At 37.2% G+C, this 24189-nt stretch overlaps 1 protein-coding gene across 2 annotated transcripts in view; it reads right to left on the bottom strand.

Moving 5' to 3' along the window:
• The window catches only part of TRIO (trio Rho guanine nucleotide exchange factor), a 247931-nt gene that overhangs the window by 147668 nt on the left and 76074 nt on the right, over positions 1–24189 (bottom strand). For both annotated transcript variants that reach the window (XM_041411853.1, XM_041411854.1), the window contains exons 4-9: positions 20846–21038; positions 19690–20202; positions 16454–16576; positions 8299–8490; positions 4864–4995; positions 613–843 (exon numbers count right to left, since the gene is read on the bottom strand). In XM_041411853.1, the coding sequence (XP_041267787.1) occupies positions 613–843; positions 4864–4995; positions 8299–8490; positions 16454–16576; positions 19690–20202; positions 20846–21038 (1384 nt within the window). The remainder of the gene's footprint in view (positions 1–612; positions 844–4863; positions 4996–8298; positions 8491–16453; positions 16577–19689; positions 20203–20845; positions 21039–24189) is intronic.

Genomic DNA, 24189 nt, shown 5'->3' with positions numbered 1-24189 from the left:
ATATTGTCATAACAATAAAAAATAGCAGCTAATAACAATTAATTCAAGAACTGTGTTATTATAAGAGATAAATCTAACCTGGAATTTTTATAATTATAATTATTAAAAATTTTTTAAATTATAATTTTGGTCATTTTTATGATAATAACTACTCTCAGGTTTTAAAGAAACACTATTAAGTCAATTAAGTATCACTGAGGATTTAAAATTTTACAGAATAACACTATTAATTTTTTGCATGTTACAACAAGAAGCCTTTTTGACACTTCAAGTCCAGAATTTTACTTAGAATGTGAACGACAGCTTCCAGCACAAACTCAGAACAGCTGTCCATATTAAAAATCTTTTTCATCATATATGACTTAAAGTAAATAAATTAATTTAAAATCAGAAAAATATGAAGTAGAACTAACTTTCAGCTATAATTGTTATCCATAATAGCCAATACCCAAGTTCTGGTAATACACAGAACTTGATATCATTCTGTCAATCTCATGCAACTATTCACTTGTTGTACAAAAAAATATGGGAATTAGCAGTGAAAACTCACCTGTCAGTGCAATCAGGCTGACAGAATACAAAGGCATTTAGACAAAATGAAACAAAACACACCTGTTGAACATCCTGCTGAAAAACGCAGAGCTGAAGCCGCTGGTGCAAGCGGACCTTTCGATGCTGCCAGATATTTTCCAGTTGGCGCTGATGATGCAATACTTCATGGATGACATCCAGGACATGATGAACTGCTTTTGAGTAGTTGGCAGATGCAGTGAGGGAATCAGAACTCCCGGGAGTCAAAGGTCTCTGAAGTTTATCAAGGAGTGACTTCCCATCTTGGCTCACCTGACCACCAGAAAGGACAAAGAATTACTTGTCTTGCCAAAAGCTTGTTGGGCTACTACTTTGTACCCCACCCCTTCTCCCAGTTCTAAATGTCTTCAAGAACTTAGGGAGCAATGATGAAGACTCGTTTTATTGCAGGAACGATTACCTACATGCACCTATTATAGGAAAGAAAAAAAATTATATTCTCTTTCTCTTTAAAATAATTTTAACAAGTAGCACTCTCCTAAATAACAGCCTGTCTTTTCATTTCATCATTACTTTAAGAATGACTTTCCTTCAAAGTGTTGGGATTTTTTGTTTGGCTTGAGTTTTTTGTTGTTGTAGTGAGCTTTTTTTAAAAAAAACTAGTAGAATCTAGCTTTGAATAAATATTCTTCATCTTTTTCCCTAGTCAACAAAACATCTAAAATTTGTCCAGAATTATCCTTCCAAAACAATCTCTCTCTCTTCATTTGCTGTAAAGGTGAACAGGGAGGTTACTTTCTGTAGGTTAATATTTGACAAATACATTTAAACCAGCAGATATTATACTTAGTACATGACTCAATCTGATACGATTTACAACTTCTAAATTATTACTGCTACTGGTAAGCCAAGGGAAAACTGCTGTTATGGCAAACTTAATTCTGATTAAATCACATAAACCCTTTCCATGTAGCACAGAAAGGTACTGTGTTCCAAAATGTGTTTAACTACTGATACTGACAGGAAACATTTGTCATTTCTAACTATTGTCTTCTCTCATTTATATCACAGCAGAAATATCCAGATTTACCTTGCATGCTAATTAAAAAGCAATAATCCTCTCTTATCTGGTCACTATCAACATTTAGTGTTAAAAACAATTTTCATTGCTGTTTACTCTGTCACTTCTAGCATGAAACTCAGAGAGCTGTTACAATTCAGTATCAATATGCTACCTGCAAAGAACATTTCTAACAGCTCATTTAGCAGGCAGGAACAAAAATCATCTGAAACCGCAAGACACAAGTATAAACAGTAAAACATATAGCCTGAATCCATCAAATCCACACCATGTCAGAAACAGCAAATTTGCCAAGGCCTTCCCCCAGTGGCTCTTTTCAACAATTTTTACTAAGTCTAGGCACATTTTAAATTTGTTATTCAGAAGTCAAACGGACCCAAATGAAAATTGTTTTCTGATAATTAGGTTACAAGGGAGTTTATTTCTTAGTTTCAGTTCAAGCTCTCTCATTTCAGCAATGAGTATCAACACAGAGAATGATGCTCACTTCTGATATTAGCTCCAGTAAAGTCAGGTCAGCAGAAAAATACACAGGCAATAGCACAGTTACAATGACAGTGTTTTTCTTTTCTGTATCCAGAAGAATTATCTAGTAAGTCCTTCAAGTATTTCAAGATAATGGACTTCAATTAGCCATTCAGAGTCCATAAAATCTAGGTGATAAAAGTAATTGTGACAGCCCCTTGATCCAATTAGTTCATTAGCTTTATAAACAAATGACTACACAGATTTTACTTTGGAGTTAATACACTAAAATTTTCTTCCTTCTTAGTGCATGACTGCTTTAAGATTTCAGTGAGATGTATAACTTTATTTATATATATAACTTCCTTTAAGGCACATCTGTCGGATTTTCAGGCATACCAATTGTCTCATCTTGTAAGCTAGTAAGTTGCTTTACTAGTAATATACAGTAATTACTCTCAGTAAAATCTGACTGTCTAGTCTTAAAAGCATTTACTTTCTTAAAATTACTGTCTTCTACTTTGCAACCAAGTCGTGTTGTCAAGATATTGCAATCTAAAATGAATGACAGTGTTGTGATTCCCATAGTGTTGCTCTCTCTCTTCCCCCACTGTTCATTCATCACAAAATGAAAGGAGCTCCATACCGTAATAGAAATGAAGTCATACATCTAATAATGATAAGCAATAGTGCTGTAATATCCTGACACAGAAAGATGCCTCCATGATTCTTCAAAAAGGAATGCACATTTGAAAAATGCAAAATAAAACCTTCTGCCCAGAGAAGGAACACAAGTTGTACATACACATACAGTTATTACTTCTGCACCAATTCTGGTTAATAAAGACAAAACTGGTTTTTTACCAGATGGGGAAAAGTAATGACCAGAAATCAGAAGAAAGGCACTTAGTGCTCTTTTTTCCTTTGAGCAGTACCACTGAAGACTTTGTTAAAATATCTAGCCATCCCAAAGTCAAAAGCTACAGCTTTGAAATCCTAAATAAATTTTCAAGATATCTCCCAAAGCAATCATATAATCTACCAGTGTAATTTATTTTCTTTATGCCTCACCAGCAAGCAAACATTATTTAACATGCTAATCCACAGTACTTATTTACACTTACAGCAGGCTCATCCAGTCACATCCCTGACAAAAAACAAAGAAGCCACACAAAACCAACTCAAACCAAACAGAACCAAGTAGAAAAAAAATTCAACCTCACCCCTTTATAATCATTATTCTAGAGAAATCTAGCCTTCCTCCTCCTTGCTGCACTCTCATGAAGCATGCATCCCAGAATGCCTCTCCACATAAATCTGTTACAATCATGCTAGGTCTCTGTCCTCCCAATGATGAAAGTTTATAATGAACACAAGAAACGTTACTACAAAACATGCTTTCAAGAATGAGTTAAAAGAGTTATGTGTAAGTAAAATTGCAAGTATTATCAGGTGTGATAGTATGTCATTAGATCAGTTGACACAGCAGCATGGCACAGAGCGAGAATAGGGACATCAATGTGTATTTTACACAGAAGAACAAGAATTCATGAACCCTGGACATCTGACTCAAGGTCACAAAGTTTATGCAGTCCCTAAGGTGGCAGGCATTCAAAAAAGCCAGTTTTGATACACTAACAATGGGATGGATGATCAGCACTAATCTTACACTCCCTTACTGCTAAATGAAATGTGACCTGACTTAGGATTCAGCTTCCTATAATAAAGCTGGTTCATCAGAAAGTAGTTTTAACTATAATATAATGTATAAATCACAACCATTAATTCAAACCCACATAACCTCGTTTTAAAGACAGGTGCAAGCTGTGGCCTAAGCTATCCTGTGTCCACTGATCATTTTTACCATGATTTAACCAAACATGGAATTTCAGTACAAAACTACTGTATTTCATCCAGAACAACATCACCAATTGAATAGCAAAAACAGTTTTACCCAACAATGAGAACAACCCTGAGAGAAGAAGGAAAGGCAAGTAAAGCAGGAAAAGCAGAAAATACCTGTTAGCTAATAACAGTGAATACCAATTTAACTTCCACTACGTAAAGCACAACAGAAAACTCAACTTTTGAAAGAAAACAAAAATATAGTTGAGTCATCACTTTCTAGACACGTTCAGAATAAGCATTTTATCTTAAGTTGCAATACAACTACTAGAAATAGTAACAAATATTATGATTCCAGTGTGTGCTGAGTCCAAGATTAGAGCACCAGCACAGGATATGCTAATCTTACAAATGCTGACTACATAGACATCCTAGCTCATTTAAGTGTCTTTGAGGTTGATAAGACTAAGTGCATTACCTTCTGGCTTCTCAAGTAACATCTTTTGATAGTTAAGGTTTTTCTGTGAGGCAATTTCAGAGATGGATTTTCAAAATACACTTAGAGAAATCCATGACAACAGAATACCTTCCCGAAGAATGCTGAGCTAACTTCAAGTAAATGCCTAAACAATAGTATCCCACTGCTATTAAAAGGCAGTAACATGCAAAGGCAAATTAAAACATATTTAGTACTTTAGCACTCCAAGGGTTGTTTGTACCATACACGGGTAAATCTATCCTTTTTATTTCTTTCCAAAGGTTACAGGGAGGACTTTAACGCTTTGCTTTTGAACAACAATAGCAAAATCCAGTATGTAAAATTTAAAAAGAAGTTCAGCACTTGAGTTTCCAACTAACTCCTAATGCAACAAGTGCTACTGACTCATGATCCAAACTTAACATGATACAATTTTATCTAAAGAAACAAACAAAACACTGACCTCAGAGTAAGCCAAAGTAATGTGCTCATATATCCCTTGATGATGATGGATAGCATCTTCTAAATCTTGCAGTTCTGAGGGAAGCTCCACCTCACCACAGGCTTTACACCATGAGTCCACATTGCTCATGTACTGCAACAAAGAAACATTTGGCTTTGATTTCGGGTTCTACCATGACAGTAATATACAAAAGGACATTCATCTGTGTCACAGACACTGAAAAGACTTCTTTTAAGCAAGAAGTCTTTACAGTATTTCTCTCTGAAAGAACCAGAAATTTATATCAGAATAGAAAGAAATTTTCAACTCTGACTTTACTTGTGCTTTTAGGTATCTGAAACTCATTGAGTTGTTAGGTGACAGGCAGGCTTAGCTGGATGTTAGCAGTCTTCAGAACCAATTTAACTGTTAGCAATATTGATGTTTCAAGTGTACTCTTGCTCCTTCTCTTGACTTCACAGCTAAGAAGAAGTTTCCTTCATCCTGCACCTACCATTTCAGAAACACAAAAGCCAACTAAGGTCTTGTTTACACAAGGAAGTAAAACATGCTACAGCTTTCAAGTCCAGACCCTTGGTTTTTGCCCATCAGCTCTCTGTGCAGATACTCATGGTATCATGTGGTTTATCACCTCACCTCCTTTTAATCTTCAGAGAAAACCATGTTACTTTGCACATGCATACAAAGAATTACTGCTGAACCATACACTGAAACACTCCATAGTTGTCTTTTGCTGGAAAGAGGTTATCAAGGAAGCAAAGCAGTGTCAGGGCACAGTGAATTCACACCTCAGTCCCCAAAGAACTAACTTCTACGTGCAGAGAAGCACTAAATCCATTTGGCAAGCTACTACAGCAGCCAGCATGTAAGGGATTTACAACTTAAGTGGAGGTCTCTTAGGACTAGCATTGAACTTTGAGCACACAGCTGTATCAGCATAGCTGCTCGAGTCAAGCCTTTCAGGGGAAATTGAGGATACTGCAAATGAAATCTCTTCTGCAGACAATTTAAGTTATCTCTGAAGTTAAGCTGTCTTGACAGACAAGAAACTGCCATCACAGCTATATGCACAGCAGAAGTTCTGACAACTTACTTTTTCACAGCTAGGGGGCCTGAATTTTATACCCCTGATGCTAGGAATAGAAAGAGGGAAAAAACAATCTGTTTTTCTAGGAGTTTTCACAGTTGTTAAACCTAGTACAACCAAGCATATGTGAGCTCTGTAAAGTAAATTTTCTCTTCTATTCATGTCAAGTTCAAGACTCAAAAGTTATGAGACCAAGCCTTTTATTTCATCATACGTATCTTAATTCTTGGAGCACAAGTAGTCTTTTGAGGAAAAACAAACTCATAGATCACTTTTGGTACTCTTCTATTGTTTGATAGTGGGGCAGAAAGGTGGTGGAGTATGTAGCTCTAAAATACTTCTTTGATTCTCATTAAGGGCCCGTTTAAAAAATCTCGAAGGTTAAGCATGAACGTTAACAGAAGCTCCATGTGCAGAGAGCAGGCACTGATAGCTGGTACAGTCTTCACTGTGCCTGACAGTAGGCAGCAACACTTACCTGTCACTTGCAAGAGAACACATGCATTGAAGAAGGGTGTGTTTTTTCTTGGGCTCCTTACATTTTAATCTTTTTATACAGGTCAAGCGTCACCACTCTCTAAAAGGGTCATTCCTCACATTCCAAACCCTCTTTCCTTGAACTTGCTCTCCCCACTGTTAATGAAACAGCTAATATATCACAGGCAAGTATCTTACAAATCAACTGGGGCAATCCATTGCAGCTAATCATAAAATGAAAACTGCAGAATGAGCAATTAAAAGTAAATTAATCCCAGCAGATGCTGCACTATTTTCTCTCATTTTTATCTTTCCTCCTGTTCACGCTTGTATTTAGTGGTAAAGAAGGTAACACTGACCCTTGCTATGGTTGACCCTTGCTATGGTTGCCCAGCACACAATCACACAAAAAATTTAGTCCCTTGACTTCTGATGAGCATAATTTATTATTTTTGTTACGAAAAATGACAGCATTTGAGTCAAGGTATACCTACCTGTTTACATTTCATTCATCTCTCTCCTACGTGTATGGCTCAAAGTGCTTAAATGCAAACCCAAATGACCCAAGTAATTAGAAAAGCATCAACACTGACAAGGTACTGAACTGTGTCTATCAAAAGCTGCAAGCTGACTGCTGACTTTTCTATCAGAAGACAATTCTTCAATCTCATTTTTATGTAGCTTTTCTGTAAAACCAGCTGAAAGGACTTGTTACAGTGGCATCATTTTATTATATTAGTCTCTCTAAGGACAATAAGCCAATGTCACCACTAACATAATGAAAAGCAACGTGCATTTGCATCTTAATACACTCTCATTTCTAATGTCAAGATATTTATCAAGTTAAATATCTATGTAGTAGAAATCAGGGAAAAAGTATCTTAAAATCAAGTGTACTGCCTCTCTGTTTCTGAAGTTTCCAGCACCCAAATGCTTCCTTCATTCATTCCAAATTAAAAGTTACATCAGACATGAAACCTTTCCTTGGATATAATTTAGCAAGGCAAAATGAAAGAAAAGTATCTACATACAGCACATCAGCCATACCCATCCAAGAACCTCTGCTCTCCCAACACACCAGGGATGCACAGAGCAGACAGTCTACAAGATCAGCAGGTGACTCAACTGCGTACACACAGCAACTCCTTCAGAACTGAACTCCCTTGAGGGCAAAACATGCTTTTGCCATTAAGATTAATAACTTGGGGATATTTATTCCTATTTCCCCTACATATACTTCTTCTCTGGCAGTTACACGTGGTTAATGACTTAATTAAAATAATTGGTATAGGCCTAAAGCTAAAATGTTTTTATAGCATAGGAGGAATCTCCTATGGAATACTAAGTAAACATCTCCCACCACAATTTCAGATTCAGAAGGCAGTTAATTAACTTCTCAACTTTCAGGCCAGTTGAACTTATGCTTTCTAGAAGCAATTATCATTAGTTAATTCTTGACACTCAAGGATTGATGGGAGTTGAGTGGTGAAGACAACAAAAGAAGTGACAGCTTCTAGATGTAGAAAGGCATTATATAGATACTTAAAAGTATCTATATTATATATATTATATATATACTTAAACATTTCAGTCCACTTCGTTTTGATTCATATAGCTAATTTGGTTGTTTTACCTTGCACTGAAGTAGGCAAAGCATTCTGTGGAAAATTTAAGGCCAATGGGTTAAACGGAGGAGAACAAAGTTTTGATTGCATATTGAAATTGGCAGAAATAAATATTCTGGTTTTCTTGTCAACCTTTTCAATCACTTTTTGAACTTTTGTCCAAAGCAAAAACAAGCTGCACAACTCCCCATTCCAGGACATAAACTTTTGCTGATGCCGTCCATCATTTACTAACCATTTACTAACCTGTTCAGCTTTTTGATGGAAGATGGAGGACATGTCCAGTAACGTGCTACGTTCTTCCAAGGCTGCAGCAAATGCCTTCCATTCCTGTTCCAACTGACTGGCAATCTGTTTGATTTGCTGTGAAGCGTAATGACCAGACTCGATCAGGCGGCTTGCTACTGACATGATGCGGCTTATGTTTACATACACATTCTGTGGAGAAGGAGGGGAAGATTAGTGCAAGTCAGCAGAACAATTAAATGCAGAAGTATATTCCTAAAAAGTTCTGCTTTGTTACAGTACTGATCAGTAGTCTGGTTTTACTCAGCAAGTTTATGCATGCCAAACTTTGGATTCTAGGTGTATAATGTAGCAGTCTATCCATAATTGACAAGTGAGAATGATGACTTGAAATAATCAGTTTAAAACTCATGTTAACAATCAGCTTAAGCCAATTCATATTACATGAAGACACAATACTATAAGAAAGAGGAAGAAATAACCATATTTTACAACAACCTCGATAAAAATGTTATAGACATTCAAGTCAACAAGATATTCAGACACAATATAGGAAAATTGAAGTATCATTACTAAGCTCTTGATCTATCCACAATATGCAAGCGTGCAACATCTGCGAACCTCTACATCAACTTCGAAAGTAACTTTTAAAGGAACAAAATAAACAGCTCTGGGTTACAAGAAGTTTAACAGTTTTACATTTTATTTTCTTGCCGCTATACTGCCTCAGAGCTAGCACTCAAAATTAGACAAATGACTTGCAAGATCAGAAGTATTCTCTAGCATACTGGCGTTAGTCCTTGATGGCTCTTAGTCAATCTAATTTTCAGTCAAGAGTTTCTGATTCCCACAAAGTAAAACAAGAATGAATTTGCCACCAAAAACTTTCTGAGTAAGTCTTTCAGAGCTACATGCGTGTAATACGGAGTTGACACTTTCTTCAAATTGGGCAGACTCTTATACATCTAGAATGAAGTTCCTAGAATCACAGGATTGCTGAGGTTGGTGATTACCTAGTCCAACCACCAGACACTGAGCAAACCAGGTGGAACCACGACCTGCTGGCATCCAGCCATTGCCCAGAGCTTGACACTGCCTAGCCGGGGCAAGTGTTACAGTTCGTCCAGGCTTCACTGCTCAGACACATCTGAGTGGCAATTGGGACAGGTCCCTATTGATGGTAAACTGTATGCCTGTATGCAAGCAGGAGCATACCTGACACAGCCTACAGCTCAAGCTGGTCTGCTCAATAAACTGAGCAGTGTCATGTTGGCTGTCTTTCCTTTCTGCACAGTACTACCTCCTACTTTTTTACATTACCCACACATTTATGCTCTGCTTCTTAAGCACAGCCAAACAACCAGCAGAGTACAAATCTGCTATTTCCAATAAATTTTAAAAGACTGGAGAGCATTTAGGCCTATTAAAAGTGTATGTACCATAAATGCAAGACTGCTAAACGAATAGAGAAAGCCCTTAGATGGTCTTTACAGTTGTGAGAAGAAACAAGTGCCAAAAGGGAAAAGAATAAAGGCTATAGTAGACTGCTATTTGAACTCTTTCTGTAACATAATAAAGCAATTTTAGAAATTCTGAAACAGCAGTTAAAAATGAAGGACACGGCATCATAAACATGAAGAAAAACAAATTGAAACTGAACTGTGGTTAACATGTATTCATTTTCCCATGGCAATCAGGCTTCACACGTCTGGAGGAATACAGCCTATAGCAGTATGAATATGAATTAAAACGCTGACAGTTGAACACTTTCCAAGCTATGTACAACACATTCCTTTCCTCAAAAAAACAACAAAAAACCCAAAAAAACAACTTACAATAATCTAAACCTTTCACCTCACTACGTGATATATCTACCAAAGTTTAAGTGTCAGTATTTTAGAATGCAATGACCCAAATGAAACAGATTTAGTTAAGGAGGAAAAGAATCTCTAATAGCAACTCACTAGACTGTCTTTTATTGACCCTTGAAGGTCAAAAAATTTTGTTCAATTTCCTACAAGGACAGGCAATTCCAGTGTCATTATTATAAGACAACTGCATATTTTGCACACTGCTTGAGAGATGAGAAACACTGTTACAAGTGAGCTGTAACCCATTTACCAGAGACTGGCATCTTATTCATTGTATGCGTTTACAACCTGGTTTTATTTAAGGAAGCAACAGCTAGGAGGTAATAACTGATACAGTCTTATTTAGTGACCTCATTTACACCACCTGCAGCTTCTACACTTGTATCAACTGTCTCAAAGGTGAAAATGTAATGTGATATTGCATTTCTTTAATTGTGTTACACACATAACTATTGCAACAAGACTTAAAAGGTAACAATTTAAGTCACTGCATTACAAAGGGTTTAGTAGGGATACAAATGTACTTAGCATGATTGTTTTCTCTAAAATGCTCTTCAGCGAGAAGGTGAAGGACACCTTATGATATCTGGAAAGCTCCTCATTGCAGATTTCTCCTCTTAAGAGAATATACAAATAAAAAAAGGTATTGCTCAGCAAAGCAATACAGATTAGTAGCCTAACTGTGCTGTGTCATTCTTTGGTGTGTGCCTGAAAGGCAAATACACAGAAAAATAAAGGTGACAGCCTATCAGCTAACTGAACTTATATCACGCTCACACAAAATAAAGCTGGCAAATGACCTGAAGGTTCCATTTTATTTCCTGATTTTCCCAGACCCATTTAGAAAATGTTTGTTTAGCTCCAAGATTTCCAACAGCAGTTTTCTGACACAGAGACTATTATGAATTCCGTTTTAAGTGCCATCAAACTCACTGACATGGTCCATAAGCATCTTAAGTGTCACCTCTCTATAGACTGTAGTGAGCTGGAACTATTTTACTGTGCTAGAATCAATTTAGCAATGGCATTTTCAAATAATCTGCCACTTCACACAGAAATGACTACTAAAACATGGTGTAGTATTAACATATGAATTAACACCTGCTTTAATGATTTACACGTTCTTTAACATTTCTTCTAGTATCATTTTTGAAGCAAGAGTAAAACTATCAGTTTGGGAATACAAACTTCAGTGATGAGGGCTGCAGGACAACTAAAGGTAAAACCTAATCTATTCTCTTGAAAAAATATAAACTTGGCAACATCCAAGCTGCAATTGTTTAACGTGTTCTTCGACTACAAGAATGCTCTAAATATTCACAGGTAACCATTTAACCACTGCTATCAGCACCGGAACATGTGCAAAATAATTTCACTCCAACTTTCTTCAAATATCTGATTTCTTTCCTACATTTTTCACAGTGGACATGAGGAATCTTACTGCAAGACTATATAGTCCAACACCAGCATTACTTTCCTTCCTTCTGTACTTTTTACTCACCTTTACTTAATCACAGTAAATGTCTATGCCTTCAAACTCTCCCTACAGCCACATCACTTTCATGTATGTTTCCCATTACAGCACTAAGTATGGGGCTCTAAACTGGACCTAGTTCTCTAGTAGGACCAACTGAATCAGAGCATTTTCTTTACAAATCTGAAGTTCAGCCAAGAATAAGTACCAAGAGCGAAATAAGATTTGCTTCCTTTCAATAACACCACTGTCTGTTCCCTTAGTTTGTGATTCATTAACATGAACGTACTTGTTGCTGTATTAACACCTCAGTAACTGACTGCTTTCCCTCTTAAGGACTGCACAGTTAGCCTGTTCTATTTAGTCTTGCTGACTTTGGAGTGCTCCTCAGAAGCTGAAAATAGCCTGAACTCATTTTACCTTTTCAGTCTATTCTCAGGCTGGTAGCATACAGACACTGTGTCTAAGCATTAACTGTCCAGGCACCATTAAGATTCTCTTAGGGACGTACACCTGTGGTCTTACTCTCATTTGCCCAAATCCTGAGAGCCAAGGGCAGTCTAGAATTCACATGGTGCTCTAGTCTATCTCAAGTGACAAATCTGTATGGTTACAAAAACACATACTTAAAGTAAAAAGAATCTCAGGGGTAAATTTTTCAGTGGTACAAAGGAGGAGGAAAAAATTACACTACATCTAAGGTAAGGTGACTTTACCTCACCTGACTTTCTTCATGTTTTCATTTGTACCAGTCCCTGAGGCTGGATTTGAGCAAGACATCTTTTTAACTTTTATCTCTGCACACCTAGGGATATTCAATCGTTGTGCTTACACTTTTCTTTTACCATTCCAAAGGTCTCACCAGTGCTCATCTCTGACACTCTCTTATTGGATAGCATTCAGGATTTGATTACTACCTTGATTAAATGGTTTAGTGTATGCAAACAGCCTGTTCTGAGAACATTAATCAACTTAGCAATACGCTGACAACTGAGATAGGAGTTTTTGGATTACAGTTAATAAATGTAACTTCTACTCATGGTCCTATGAACACTGAGACAAGAAGCAGTCATAGCACATCCTTTAATAGTAGCATGTGTCAGCTTTCTACAAACAAAGTTTCATTTTGCCTGCATCACTCTTCAAGCATTTTAACCCTCCCCAGTGCAGGGAGAGGCACAGTTAAGCTGTAATGAAAGCAAGGCCATCTGAACTAGCAAAAAGAGCAGAAAATATTCAAACAGACAACGTCCTCCTGCTTACCCATATTTCACATGACTTCTTGTCTTCCTTGTGTCTCAGCAGATGTATAGAAAATGGCAGGAAAAGGAGTGGACAGACATATAGTCAGTCTTTCCCACTCTTCTATGCAAGTCAGACTAATCATATAATCATGGGTACTTTATTCTTGCTGTTTAAAGACTCAATACATAATTTTTGTACTTGTAACTCCTAAGATGAGTTATTTGAAAGTTTCTCCCTTACAAGGTACTAAAAAGTTGTTTTGAGAAGTGAAGCATTGGTTTAATCACCCAAATAGGAATGTCAAGCTGAAACTGAGTATTGCTTAACTCAAATAAATCTCAGGATTTGACAACAGCAATTTACTGTTGTTGAAAGCAGGCCTTTAACATTGTACTGAAAATCCATCCTCATTTTCAGAGAGCAGAATCACTGAAATTTTGTTTTTCCCTACAGTTATAGAACATGGGATCCTGCCCTGTAAAGAGACAGCCTTGACTTTTATCAGTGCACAGCTTCTCAAATTCAGTAACAGGAAGTCACATGCCTATCCTTCCTACAGTAGCTCCTTTAGCCACATCAACCTGTGTGTTAATTCATGGTAACCATATACATGTCTCTCTTTAACACACAGCACTACACCTATCCAGCTTTTCTCTGGGACAGATTTATTGCTGTGAGAACCAATCTTGTGTATTAAGCTTCAGATTTGCATGAACTTATTCCTGTTACCTTGAAAAGTGCAACCACATGAATACATAAGCTTCCTAGATATTCCATTTGCTAATGAAACTGTTGAAAGTAAAGTTAAATCTCATCCCCAGATGTATTCTTTCCCTTTTTGTTTTACAGCATTTGGTTTACACTTCCCACTGTTTTGTGTTCTTACTGAAAACCAACATTCTAAAAATGGCACAAAGCCATTACAAGAAAATGAAAAAAAAAATTCAGCAAATTCTCTTTGTCCTTGATGTAACTAACTCTTGTTCATGACAGGAAATAAGTATCTTTCACAATGGTTTACATCCAGGTGGCTTGATTCAGACTGAAGACCAGATCAAAATTTTGGCGTCTCACCCAAAGGCTGTCACTCTTTCTCAGCCAAGTTTGGCATGAGCAGCTGCAGAAGTTGCCCTCCAGCTCTTGGAAACACACTGCTGCTTGGGAAGGAAGGGGACATGAGAGACACAGCTACTGACAGAGGGTAGCACCTGCTGTGGAGGGGAGCACGTGCCCTGCAAAAACCACAAGGTTTTGGGAAAAGCAGCTGCAACATCAATTATCAGAGTTAAGTTATGAGCAAGTGCAAGAGGTTGCGTTTACCTGCTTGGGGAGCATTTATTCTTCTAACAGTTTTTTCCCTACCTCAAGTGAGCCTAAAAAAATTGACTAGAAAGCAAGATCTCTTAAGGTCCAATTAGGGCCACAATGAAAAGTCTTAAAAATCTCCTGCAATAAATAAAGCTTATACATAGTTTTCTTTCTCTCTCCCTCTACTCCATCCAAATGAATCACTTCATGTGGCTGTAGATAGGTTAAAAGTTAAATTTCACTTCTGGTGTTAGAGTACTCACACAAGACACCTTAAATCCACTTTGATTACTGAGCAGTTACACTGATGGGAAGAATGAACAAACAGCAACTTGTTAAGCACAGAGCATACAGAGAGAGTGGTCAGGGAGAAGCTGAACATGGTTGCACGAGTTAAAGACTGCCCCACATTTTTCCAGTTGAAAGCTAGTGAAAAGTAAGGCCTGCCAAAATTCAATCAGTTCACGTCATTTTTTATGTCACGTTCAGTTTAATCTTTGCCCTTAATCTATATGAAAGGCTTTTGCCATTTAACCAAATAAAACCCAGATAATCTGAGTGCTGCTTAAAGCAAAACCAGGGACCAATCATACTGAATTTATATTTTCCTATTTCATGACAGAGAGCCCCTGCTGGGGGGGCTATCCTACAGAAAAAAATGCAGCTTGTTTTTACCCTTTTGAATGTTCAGATAGCTTAATTTACCCCAAATTTAAGCTGCTCCTTGTAAGTTTTAAGAAAACATTTTGCAGGCTGAGAAAACATCCCCTGTAATTAATGCATTTCACAACTAAAGGCAAAGGAGAGATTAACAGGAAAAGACTAATAGCAAACACAGAGCAGGAAGGATTATGCTGTATCGCTCAAGTGCTTCCTGCTGTTGATAGCATCTGAACAGTCTACAAGAAGGAAAAAGAATAAAAAGTCACACAGTTTGAAGAAAAGACTACAGCAGCGACTAATATGAGGGCAGGCTTACAGAAGAATTTAACCTTTAGAATGCAACCCCAAGAATTGTGTGGAAGGCCACCCAAAATTACTAAGTTCCTAAAGTCATCTTATGCCAATGACTCCTCCTGTCATCCTGTGTTTCTTTCTGCTCTACTTCATATGCAGAGCATTGAAGAATAACAACAAGGTGCTCCATAAGGCAGCAATTCCCCATGCTGTGAACCAAACCTAATGGTCAAAACCATATATGATGTTACATAACTTAATTGCCAAGTTCACCAGCACTTTTCAGAAAGTTCATATTGATTTTCAATTCTTTTAAACTTTTGGAAACAGAGCTGAGTTGCAAAAGAAGAAAATGTGCCTGTTCTAATCATGTTTTCTATTGTCTTCCCTCCAGCTACACCATACACAAGAGCTGCATTATTAGTCCTTCCATTACTTCTGCAACCTAGGTGCATTTATTTTGCCACTTTCCTGTTCTACAGAAAAACCCTCTTGCAAGAGTTCATTATTTCAACCATACTTTAATTCAATTCCCATCCTTGGACTGCCAAGAATGTTAATTTGTAACAAGACTGGTAGTGTTCTTCCTTCATTGATCTAACAAACAGGAACTGGACTTAGGCCCAGACTCCCAAGGTTATTTAAACACCTACAATGTGTTAAGGATCCAAAATGTAACTCAGAATTTTGTTCCCATGTTCAAACAGCAATTCATAAAACTGAAAGTAAATAGCTTTCACTCATTGCCAGTTAAAATCCAAAAATGTTTTATAGCCTACTGATCATATTTGACCAAAAAAGTTGTCTTAGCTCCATTCTGCTGTGCCGAAAATGAGAAATATCTTCTTGAAACCATGGAGAATTAATTATTACACCAGGCTCAGTTACTTCTCAGAACTTTTTGCCTGAGTTGTAATCTCTTCAGAAGAACCTGAGAGCTATTTCTTTCAGAATGGAGAGCTAAAATCTGTATTACACATGATTCTCTGAAATTTTCTACAAGACCCAAGGTAGTACTCAAAGATACATCCCAGGTTCTAGAAGCTTGGACACTTATATTTGAGAGGTGCTGAGGTCATGTTGAACACTGCCATTTGTCAAAACAATTTTGTTGCTTTATCACAGTTCCGCTGCACCTGACCACCCTTTATTTTCCTCCATTGTGTTTTATAACCTCACTGTTCAAAACCAAATTTCCACTACTTGAAAAGAAGGAATAATCTGTGTTTATGCACTTACAAATTCTACCTTAACACAGAACAAATAGCCAGCACGTCTGTGCAGGGAGGCCTGTTCTTACCATGCAGTTCATGGCGAAGTGATTGTGCTGTGTCTGAAGTTCCATTGCGTGGGGGTGACTGGTTCCAATCTCTGTGTAGCTGTTCAGAAACAGACCTTTGTTGTGTGTGATCCAGTCAAACATCTACACGAAAATATTAAGGAAAGAAGAAAGTTCAATAATTTGTTATGCCAGAAATCGCAGACAAGTAATGGGAGATCCCTATGAACACTGAATACAGAGTATAAGGCCGTGAAAATTAACACTGATGCTCCTTCCATTTTAATTTACTGCATATTTTAACTCAATCATTGCTGAAACTTGTCTTTTTGGATCAAACAGCTGAGGCTGTTACTGTTATCTTTACTGTAGGTGTTTATCTCAACAAGCTACAGTAATGTCATAATCATAAACTTCATTATTACAAAGATGTCATAGTAAACAAACAGACTTGGAGCACAGCCCTGAGTTGCCAAGCTTATATATCCTCTAGTGTCAGCACTTATTGACATCAGCAGCTTAGCAGTTTAGAATGAAAATGGCAACTCATGGAAATTAAATATAAATTCTTTCATGCTGATCAAGTACTTCAACAGCTAGTTTAATATTTTTAGTTCATAAGTTTACAGCAGATTGGAAAACAAATATTCTATTTCTAGATTAATTATTAAAAGTATATGTGAGCACAAAATTATCTTCCTCCAGAGAAATTTAAGAAAAATCTTTAAATATGCTTGTTTTTAAAAAGAAAAAAAAGGAATATTTTAGTATTTTTTAAAAATTTAGGACAGACTGTATATGACAATGGCCATCAGTGAAGGCACACAGGTACATTAACAGTGGCGCTGGAAGACAAAGTTTTCAAAGACCAAGCAACACAGCAAAGAGCTGTTTCACACCCCACCTGCTCACAATGGTCTTGAAATCTTTGCTATATCTCAGCAAAAGAGACACCCCACCTGCTCTCTGGATAAGCTGAAATAGATTGTCCAGGAAAAAACAGTAGCAGTAAGGAGGAAGTATTCATTTAAAGATCTTTCCAAATATGCTGGCTAACAGAACAACATGATCAAATCCAGTCTTTGTCCCAAGTCCATGACAAACTAAATTATAAGCAAACCACAATAAGGTAAGAACTTTAAACCAAACTTTTGAAGTTTAAATAACAGACAGTTGATCACATACTCCTAAAATTTGAAGCTTCTTATCTAGAACTCAGTGAAAATGTGTTAGAACATTATTCAAAACAGACACTGGTACTGCTTGTGACCATCCTCCTCTAGGTCACTTGAATTTGTTGCCTTCAGACACTTAAAGGAGCAATTTCAATCAGATTCCTTCCCACCTTGCCCCTTTTTTGCCTTCTCTTCTTCTGAACCAGTCCAAATTTCTTGCACTGAATTGAACAAGTCCTCCAAAAGGAACATGTTTATTTCTCCCCATGCAATACCCTTTTTCTTTCCAACAAAGATCCCATCCTTTCCACATTTCAGTAAAACACAGACATACGCTGATAAAAAAGTCATGAGCTGTGAAATCTCATCTAACACAAGCAGTAAAAATACAGGCTGCAAGTAGACTAAGGGAAGGGTCTTAACCCAAAAGTGAGTTGGGATACTACACAAACCTTCTTTTAAATCTTTTTTACTGGCTAATGCGAGAAAAACTGTCCCAGGTATAATAGCTGCTGTCAACTTCATTTTGAGGTGCCTAATACTTCCCTTTTGAAAGAAAGATGTGTTAATTTAATATAGACTTATTCCTGGAATCAGAAACGTAGAAAACACTGATAGGAGCTTATGCAACCACATGGGAGGACAGAGGTCAAGTCCACAGCCTCAAGTATTTTGCAAGAAGTTTGTTAAAGCACAAGTTATGTAATCCATTTGATAAAATATGATAAAATTAACAAAATGTATTTTGATGGTGCTCACATGGTACGGAAAGATATGCTATAATGCAGAAAAATTAATGCTGTAATAAATGGCTGCAAGGTTGATAAAATGCATTTGGGTCTTAAAGAGCAAAACCAGAACAACAGCTTGCATTATTTTCTAAATCATTTTAGAAATAAATAATAATTTAATCTTTTTTTCCAACTCTCTACAAGTTATACACATGTAGAGACATGTACTACATACTCCTACTATTTTCAGCTATACCATCCAGTAAACATTTGCTTTAAATGGTACTTTAAAAAATTATTTATTTTTTAAACACAGCAGAAAACATTACAGTAGTGTAAAGAAAGTCCCTGAGTTGAAATGATGGGGGTAAGGGAAAGTATGGGCAAAGAATACACATAAAGAAACAAGAAGAAGTTAAGTTTTTATATGTTTGCTCTGCTTTTACTCTTCCCCATGAATCTGCTAGTGACAGCTGGTGGAGAGCAGAATACTAGTTTAACATGGACTGTTGGTTTCATGCAGTTCAGGCAATCTTATGTAAAATACTTCAAGAAATCTGAGTGCTTTAAGCTCCGACAAAAAACATACTTACCACTTGACTGCATAGTCTAGATACTATTACTCCCAGAGAAAAAATCCCCACCCTTCCTTAAAGCTATTTGTTCCATGGTAACAAGTCAATAATAAGAGATTGCAAAACCATTCTACATGAAAATAGACCTAATTTGAGCTCATCTAAAAGTGATCTGCCTGCCATACTTCCTCTTCAAATTCCATGACAATCAAGGGCTTTCTCATCTGAAGGGACTGGTTAGCCCGAAACATTCTGAAATCACTCAGTTCCCTGTTAATGACATATGCACTGTCAGAAGAGATACATCAGTTTTTAGCCTGGGACTTCAAACCCTGCATCAATGAAGCAGTTCCCCATGTCAGCCTCTTCAGGCTTTGTTGACTGCCTGTCACTCACTTCCCAAAGATCACTCAAAAGAAGACCAATGTAGTACATAATCATCTGTATCTATAAAGTATACAGCATACTTCTTTACTTGATGCATACAAAAGCATCTGTCTGGAACAAATGCTTAACAAAATAACCACTTTGAAGCCATTAGCAGTTACAATTTTCTTTGCTAAGAGCTTCCTGTGCTCCTTACAGTTTAGAAGCACTAACCCATGCCCCTTATTCCAGAAGACCCTGAGTGCCTCTCAATCAAGAAGTCCCTTATTTCTCATTAAAAGGCTAGTGATTAACTTCAAAGACAAAAATTACTATTTTCAGTTACCCTTCGTACTTTCTTTCAAGTCCGTCAAGTATCAACCATTTATAGTCTCCTGCTCCATCCTTACCTTTTCAGCATCCTGCTCAAACAGCCTGAGCTGAAAGCATTGGTCCAATTTCAATTTCCGCACATGCCACATCTGATGCAGATGCTGCCGTGTTGAGTGCAGCCTGTCCAGCATGGTGGACACTTTGGGTAAAAGGTTCTGTAAGTCTGCATTCCCTGACCCAGAGTTCTTTTTGGGAAAGCTATCACTGCTTTGTATCCGCTGGAGCAGCTTTTGTCCTTCCACATCAAGGTCCTCGATAGGGGCCTTAATGACTTTCTTTTTTAATTGTGAATGCTCCTCTATCATATTGCGAGCACCTTCCAGGTCCTGAGGCATTTCCTTTTTTGACAATATATCTTGCAGTTCCTCCAGTCTGGACAGCATGTGGGTTGCATTGCTAATGTAGTCCTCAAAGGCAACTCTGATTTCTATCCACTCCTCATGGTTGTACTCCAAACAGCCATCAAATTCTGGGGTTAGCTGAGAAGGATCAACTACTTTGGTAAGGCCTTCCAGAGACACCATATTTGTCTAAAAAATAAAAATGGAAAGAAAAAAATGCTGTTACTGAAATGAATTTGAAACTTCCTTTCAAGTTTTTGCTTTTCTTTTTGTAAGAGAAAGGTTTTGCTTTTTCTTTTTGCTCATGAAGTCCACATGACAACTTTTCTCACACATTTCAAGTATCAGTTCTGATCAGCAGAAGACAGGAGGTCTTGCAGATATTTTCCCACATCTCTGTCTTACCTCACTACATTTAAGAACAAAACAGCAACCACTCTTTCGATTACTCTTTTAACTTTGTGTATTGCAAAGCTTCAGGAGGATAACAGCAACGTTCATTCAGCTGATTTCCTCTGGATTCTGGAGATATCAATATTACCATAATGCAAGCTAAGATAACAAAGAGACCAAACCTAAGTTTGTATCATTAGGGGGAAAAACCTAATTCAATCTTTCTTAAGCTTATAAAAAGAATATAAACAACAACATACACCATTACCTAGCCTAAGTACATGAAGAAAACCACATTTCTTCTAGCACCACTGCTCTAAAGTACCTCCCCTTCCAGCCAGAATATAATTTATCTGAGAGTTTTCAAGATGCTGATCATTAGTGAGAACATTCAAAACCTCAAAATAAATATACATTTGTATACTATAGGAGAAATTACCTCAAACTCGAACTTAGAGCTGCCAAAGTTAGTTCTCTGTTTCTGCCAGAAATTGTCTGGCTTGATTATCAGTGCAACATGAATACAACATGGAAAAGATTCCTGTAAAATCTTCAGCAGAGGCTTTATGGAGTCCCATTTTGACCCACGCATATCTACAATGACGGTGAATCCTCGTTTACATACTTCCTCACTGCAGAAAACAGAAGGAAAGGTTATCAAGCAAGTGTTTCAAAAATTTCCAACAAAACACTCTACTGCACCACGTCTCCTAATCAATGTGGTCTCCTCAGTGTTTCACTCCTGACTAGCTGACCATACACAGCAGATCTCACAACTCTCTCAAGATGCTTCTTTCACCCACATGACAAACTCCTTGTGGGGGATAGCTTTCTATCTGTTGCTGATTTGATATTCTGCCATTATCTCCACTTTCACTGTTTATATTCATGATGATTCATCGTCCAGTCTTGTTTTACGTTTACCCAGTAAACCTACCATTTCCTAAAGCAGCAATATCTAATACATTTACAATTTACTCTTCAGAACACACACACACACACTTACTTGACCGATGATAATATTCATGTCTTTCTAATGATTGAGGGGATCCTCTAAAAAGACAGAAGATGGTAAATTGCTCTTACTTACCACTTCTTACCTACCACTTCACAACTTTTCCAAATTCTCTCAGATTTAGAACCATTTTATCTGAGAGTTAGTCTGTAGAGGAAAGACACCCATTTATTGACAATTTCTTTTGTAACAGGATTGATTTGTGAATAGTTAAAGGACAACACCGTATTTTATGGTTGTGAAGAAAACCACATGAATCTGTTTCTACAAAATCTGAACTCAATTTTGCTGTCCAAAAGTTGACAGACCTTATACTCAAATTCTCCGGAACTCCCTCTGAGAATGGAAAATTTAATTTATTTTCATCAATATCTTCCGTACATTTAGTTCTTGCCACTGATCAAAAGTGACAATCACCACCACCACCAGAAACTCAGATTTTCTTCCAACAGAATTTGCTACATGACCTTGTAGTATGACCATAGGAAGGAAAACATTTCAAAAGCAATGCATCATAGCCAACAGACTATCAAAAAGGACCAAATGTCCATTGTTTGAGTATGAGTCACTTTCAGGGATGTGACTAATTCAAATGCCATTCTAGAGTTCATGTGGTGAGGTTTCTGGAGCGTCCAAGAGGCAGGAAAGCTTCACTGGCATATTTCACTCAGTCTTATTGGCCACATTGCAGAAAGATGGATTATAACTGCTATAGGAGATCTGGAAAAAGTGATAACATGGGTTCCTCAGAAAGGGAAGGGTTTTTTAACTTTGACAAGTTTAAAGCTAGGGAAAAGAAGAGAGAATAAATATCCCACAACATTTCAAAAAATGAATTTATTATGATAAACACTGGCTCTCCCACCTGCCCATAGGAATGCCAAAAATGGCAGTGTCAGAAGCAAAATATATTAAAAGTAACTAGCTTGGCATACAGGTAGGCTACAACGTACAATTTTCTGACCATGGGGAAAATGCTTTCTAAAATCATCACAGAATTCAAGGAAAAAACAACTACTGTCTTAAAGACAGATCCATCACTGTAAGGTCAAATGGCCATAGGAGTGCTGCTCAGTCCATCTCTATCCTACCAAACTGAGGATTGCACAGGGAGTGCTTGCCACTAATTCAAAAGGCATGTATCTACTGGGGTGTCCAAAGTGGTCCCTCATCGTGTGATACAGTGCGGCTGTGTGCTCCATCATGGAGCCACATCATTTCACACAAGCTTAATGTCTTTTGGCCAAGGATCACAAGATTTTTTCAAGAGAGTCAAAGTCATGTGATGGTAAGCCTGAACAACACTAAAATATCTGGCCCACTCTGTGGTGATGACATAAGTTCAGCCATATTTTTAAATCAGATAAATTATAAAATCAGTAAAATTGTGAGACTGAGTCAACTTAAGCTTTTAGATCTCTTGCCAAATAACTGATATGTGTGATTCTTCAGCTACATCATGTAACAGTACTGCAACAAATAACAAACACCCCAAAAGTTCGGGGACTTCTAATTAGCTAGAGTTGCATAATCAGTCCCTTAAACATGACTTGTATGAAAATAAGTCTTACTTTTGATAAAGCTCCCTTTATTCTCAAAAGTTTGCCATGCTTAAAGAGTATAAAACATGCACTAACATTCTTTTAATTTTAGATCTATTCATCTAAGCTGACTAAAATACACCTTTTGCCAGAGGAAGGCTGCTTCTTGCCCTGATTAGCTCTAAAAAATTCTTGGACATATTTTGATGCATATTTATCTATTAACTTATCTAGCAACTTGAAGCTCTAGATGGCTAGAATACATCTCACCATGCAAATCTGAGACCAAAAATTTCAAGCCTTCTTCCTGTTCTCTTTTCTCTAAGTCCCCTGAGATCCCCAGTTAACTTTACAAAAAGGAGGCCATGTATTCTCTCAGACAGATGCCTTGAAGTTGCTCTTATGAAACCACCTTTCCCAGTCAGAAACTAGTATTATATCAAGTGCAAAGACTCTCAGTAAATTAGCACGTTACACAAACATGGAAGATATTGCACTAGGGATGTTGTCCAAGGAATTTTTTTCAACTGTAATGACAACTGCTGCTTGTGGTCATAGACAAACAGAGTCAAGCACAGTCAGCATTGCTCCAGCCTGAAACAAATGCTGGAAGGTTCCAAGATGGACCTAAAGTCAGAGTCTTAGGATCATTTTTGTTCCCAACTTGATTACTACAGAAAGCAAAGTTCTGTATGAAGTATCTCATACATAAATACAACTATATATATATATATATATATATATATATATATATATATATATATGAGAGGGTATATATGCACACACACACTACCGCTGGATTTGACTTCTGTCAATTTATTTAAACAGCTCATTTCATAGGTTGAATTGCTGATAATGCAACGGTATCAGTACTTTCACAGATGACTCCACAGGTTTATCTGAGACCTTTACAAACAATTTTTCATACCTTTCTCCTGATTATTTCCGTGCTGTATCAGGACACTATGACTTATCTAACAAAAATAACAGGAGTCCTGTGCTGACTGCACTCCACACAAGGCATATGGTGAAGGATGACCAGCATGCTTCTAATTATTGATGTACTGAAAGCCTTTGAGTTGTATTTGCAGTCTTCAACACAGCAACAGCAATGTGGCATGGCAGTGCCATTTCCGAGACACAAACTACTTTTAGCTAAAGCACACCAGCCCTTCTGCCAGCTGCCTTCCTTTTACAAGGCAGAGTAATTATTTCTCTTCCAGAAAG

The sequence above is a fragment of the Onychostruthus taczanowskii genome, unplaced genomic scaffold (genome assembly GCF_017590055.1).
Source record: "Onychostruthus taczanowskii isolate IOZ18803 unplaced genomic scaffold, ASM1759005v1 scaffold37, whole genome shotgun sequence".
Taxonomy (NCBI): domain Eukaryota; kingdom Metazoa; phylum Chordata; class Aves; order Passeriformes; family Passeridae; genus Onychostruthus; species Onychostruthus taczanowskii.
The sequence above is the reverse complement of the archived record's forward strand: the minus strand, read 5'-3'. Positions and strand labels throughout refer to the sequence as shown.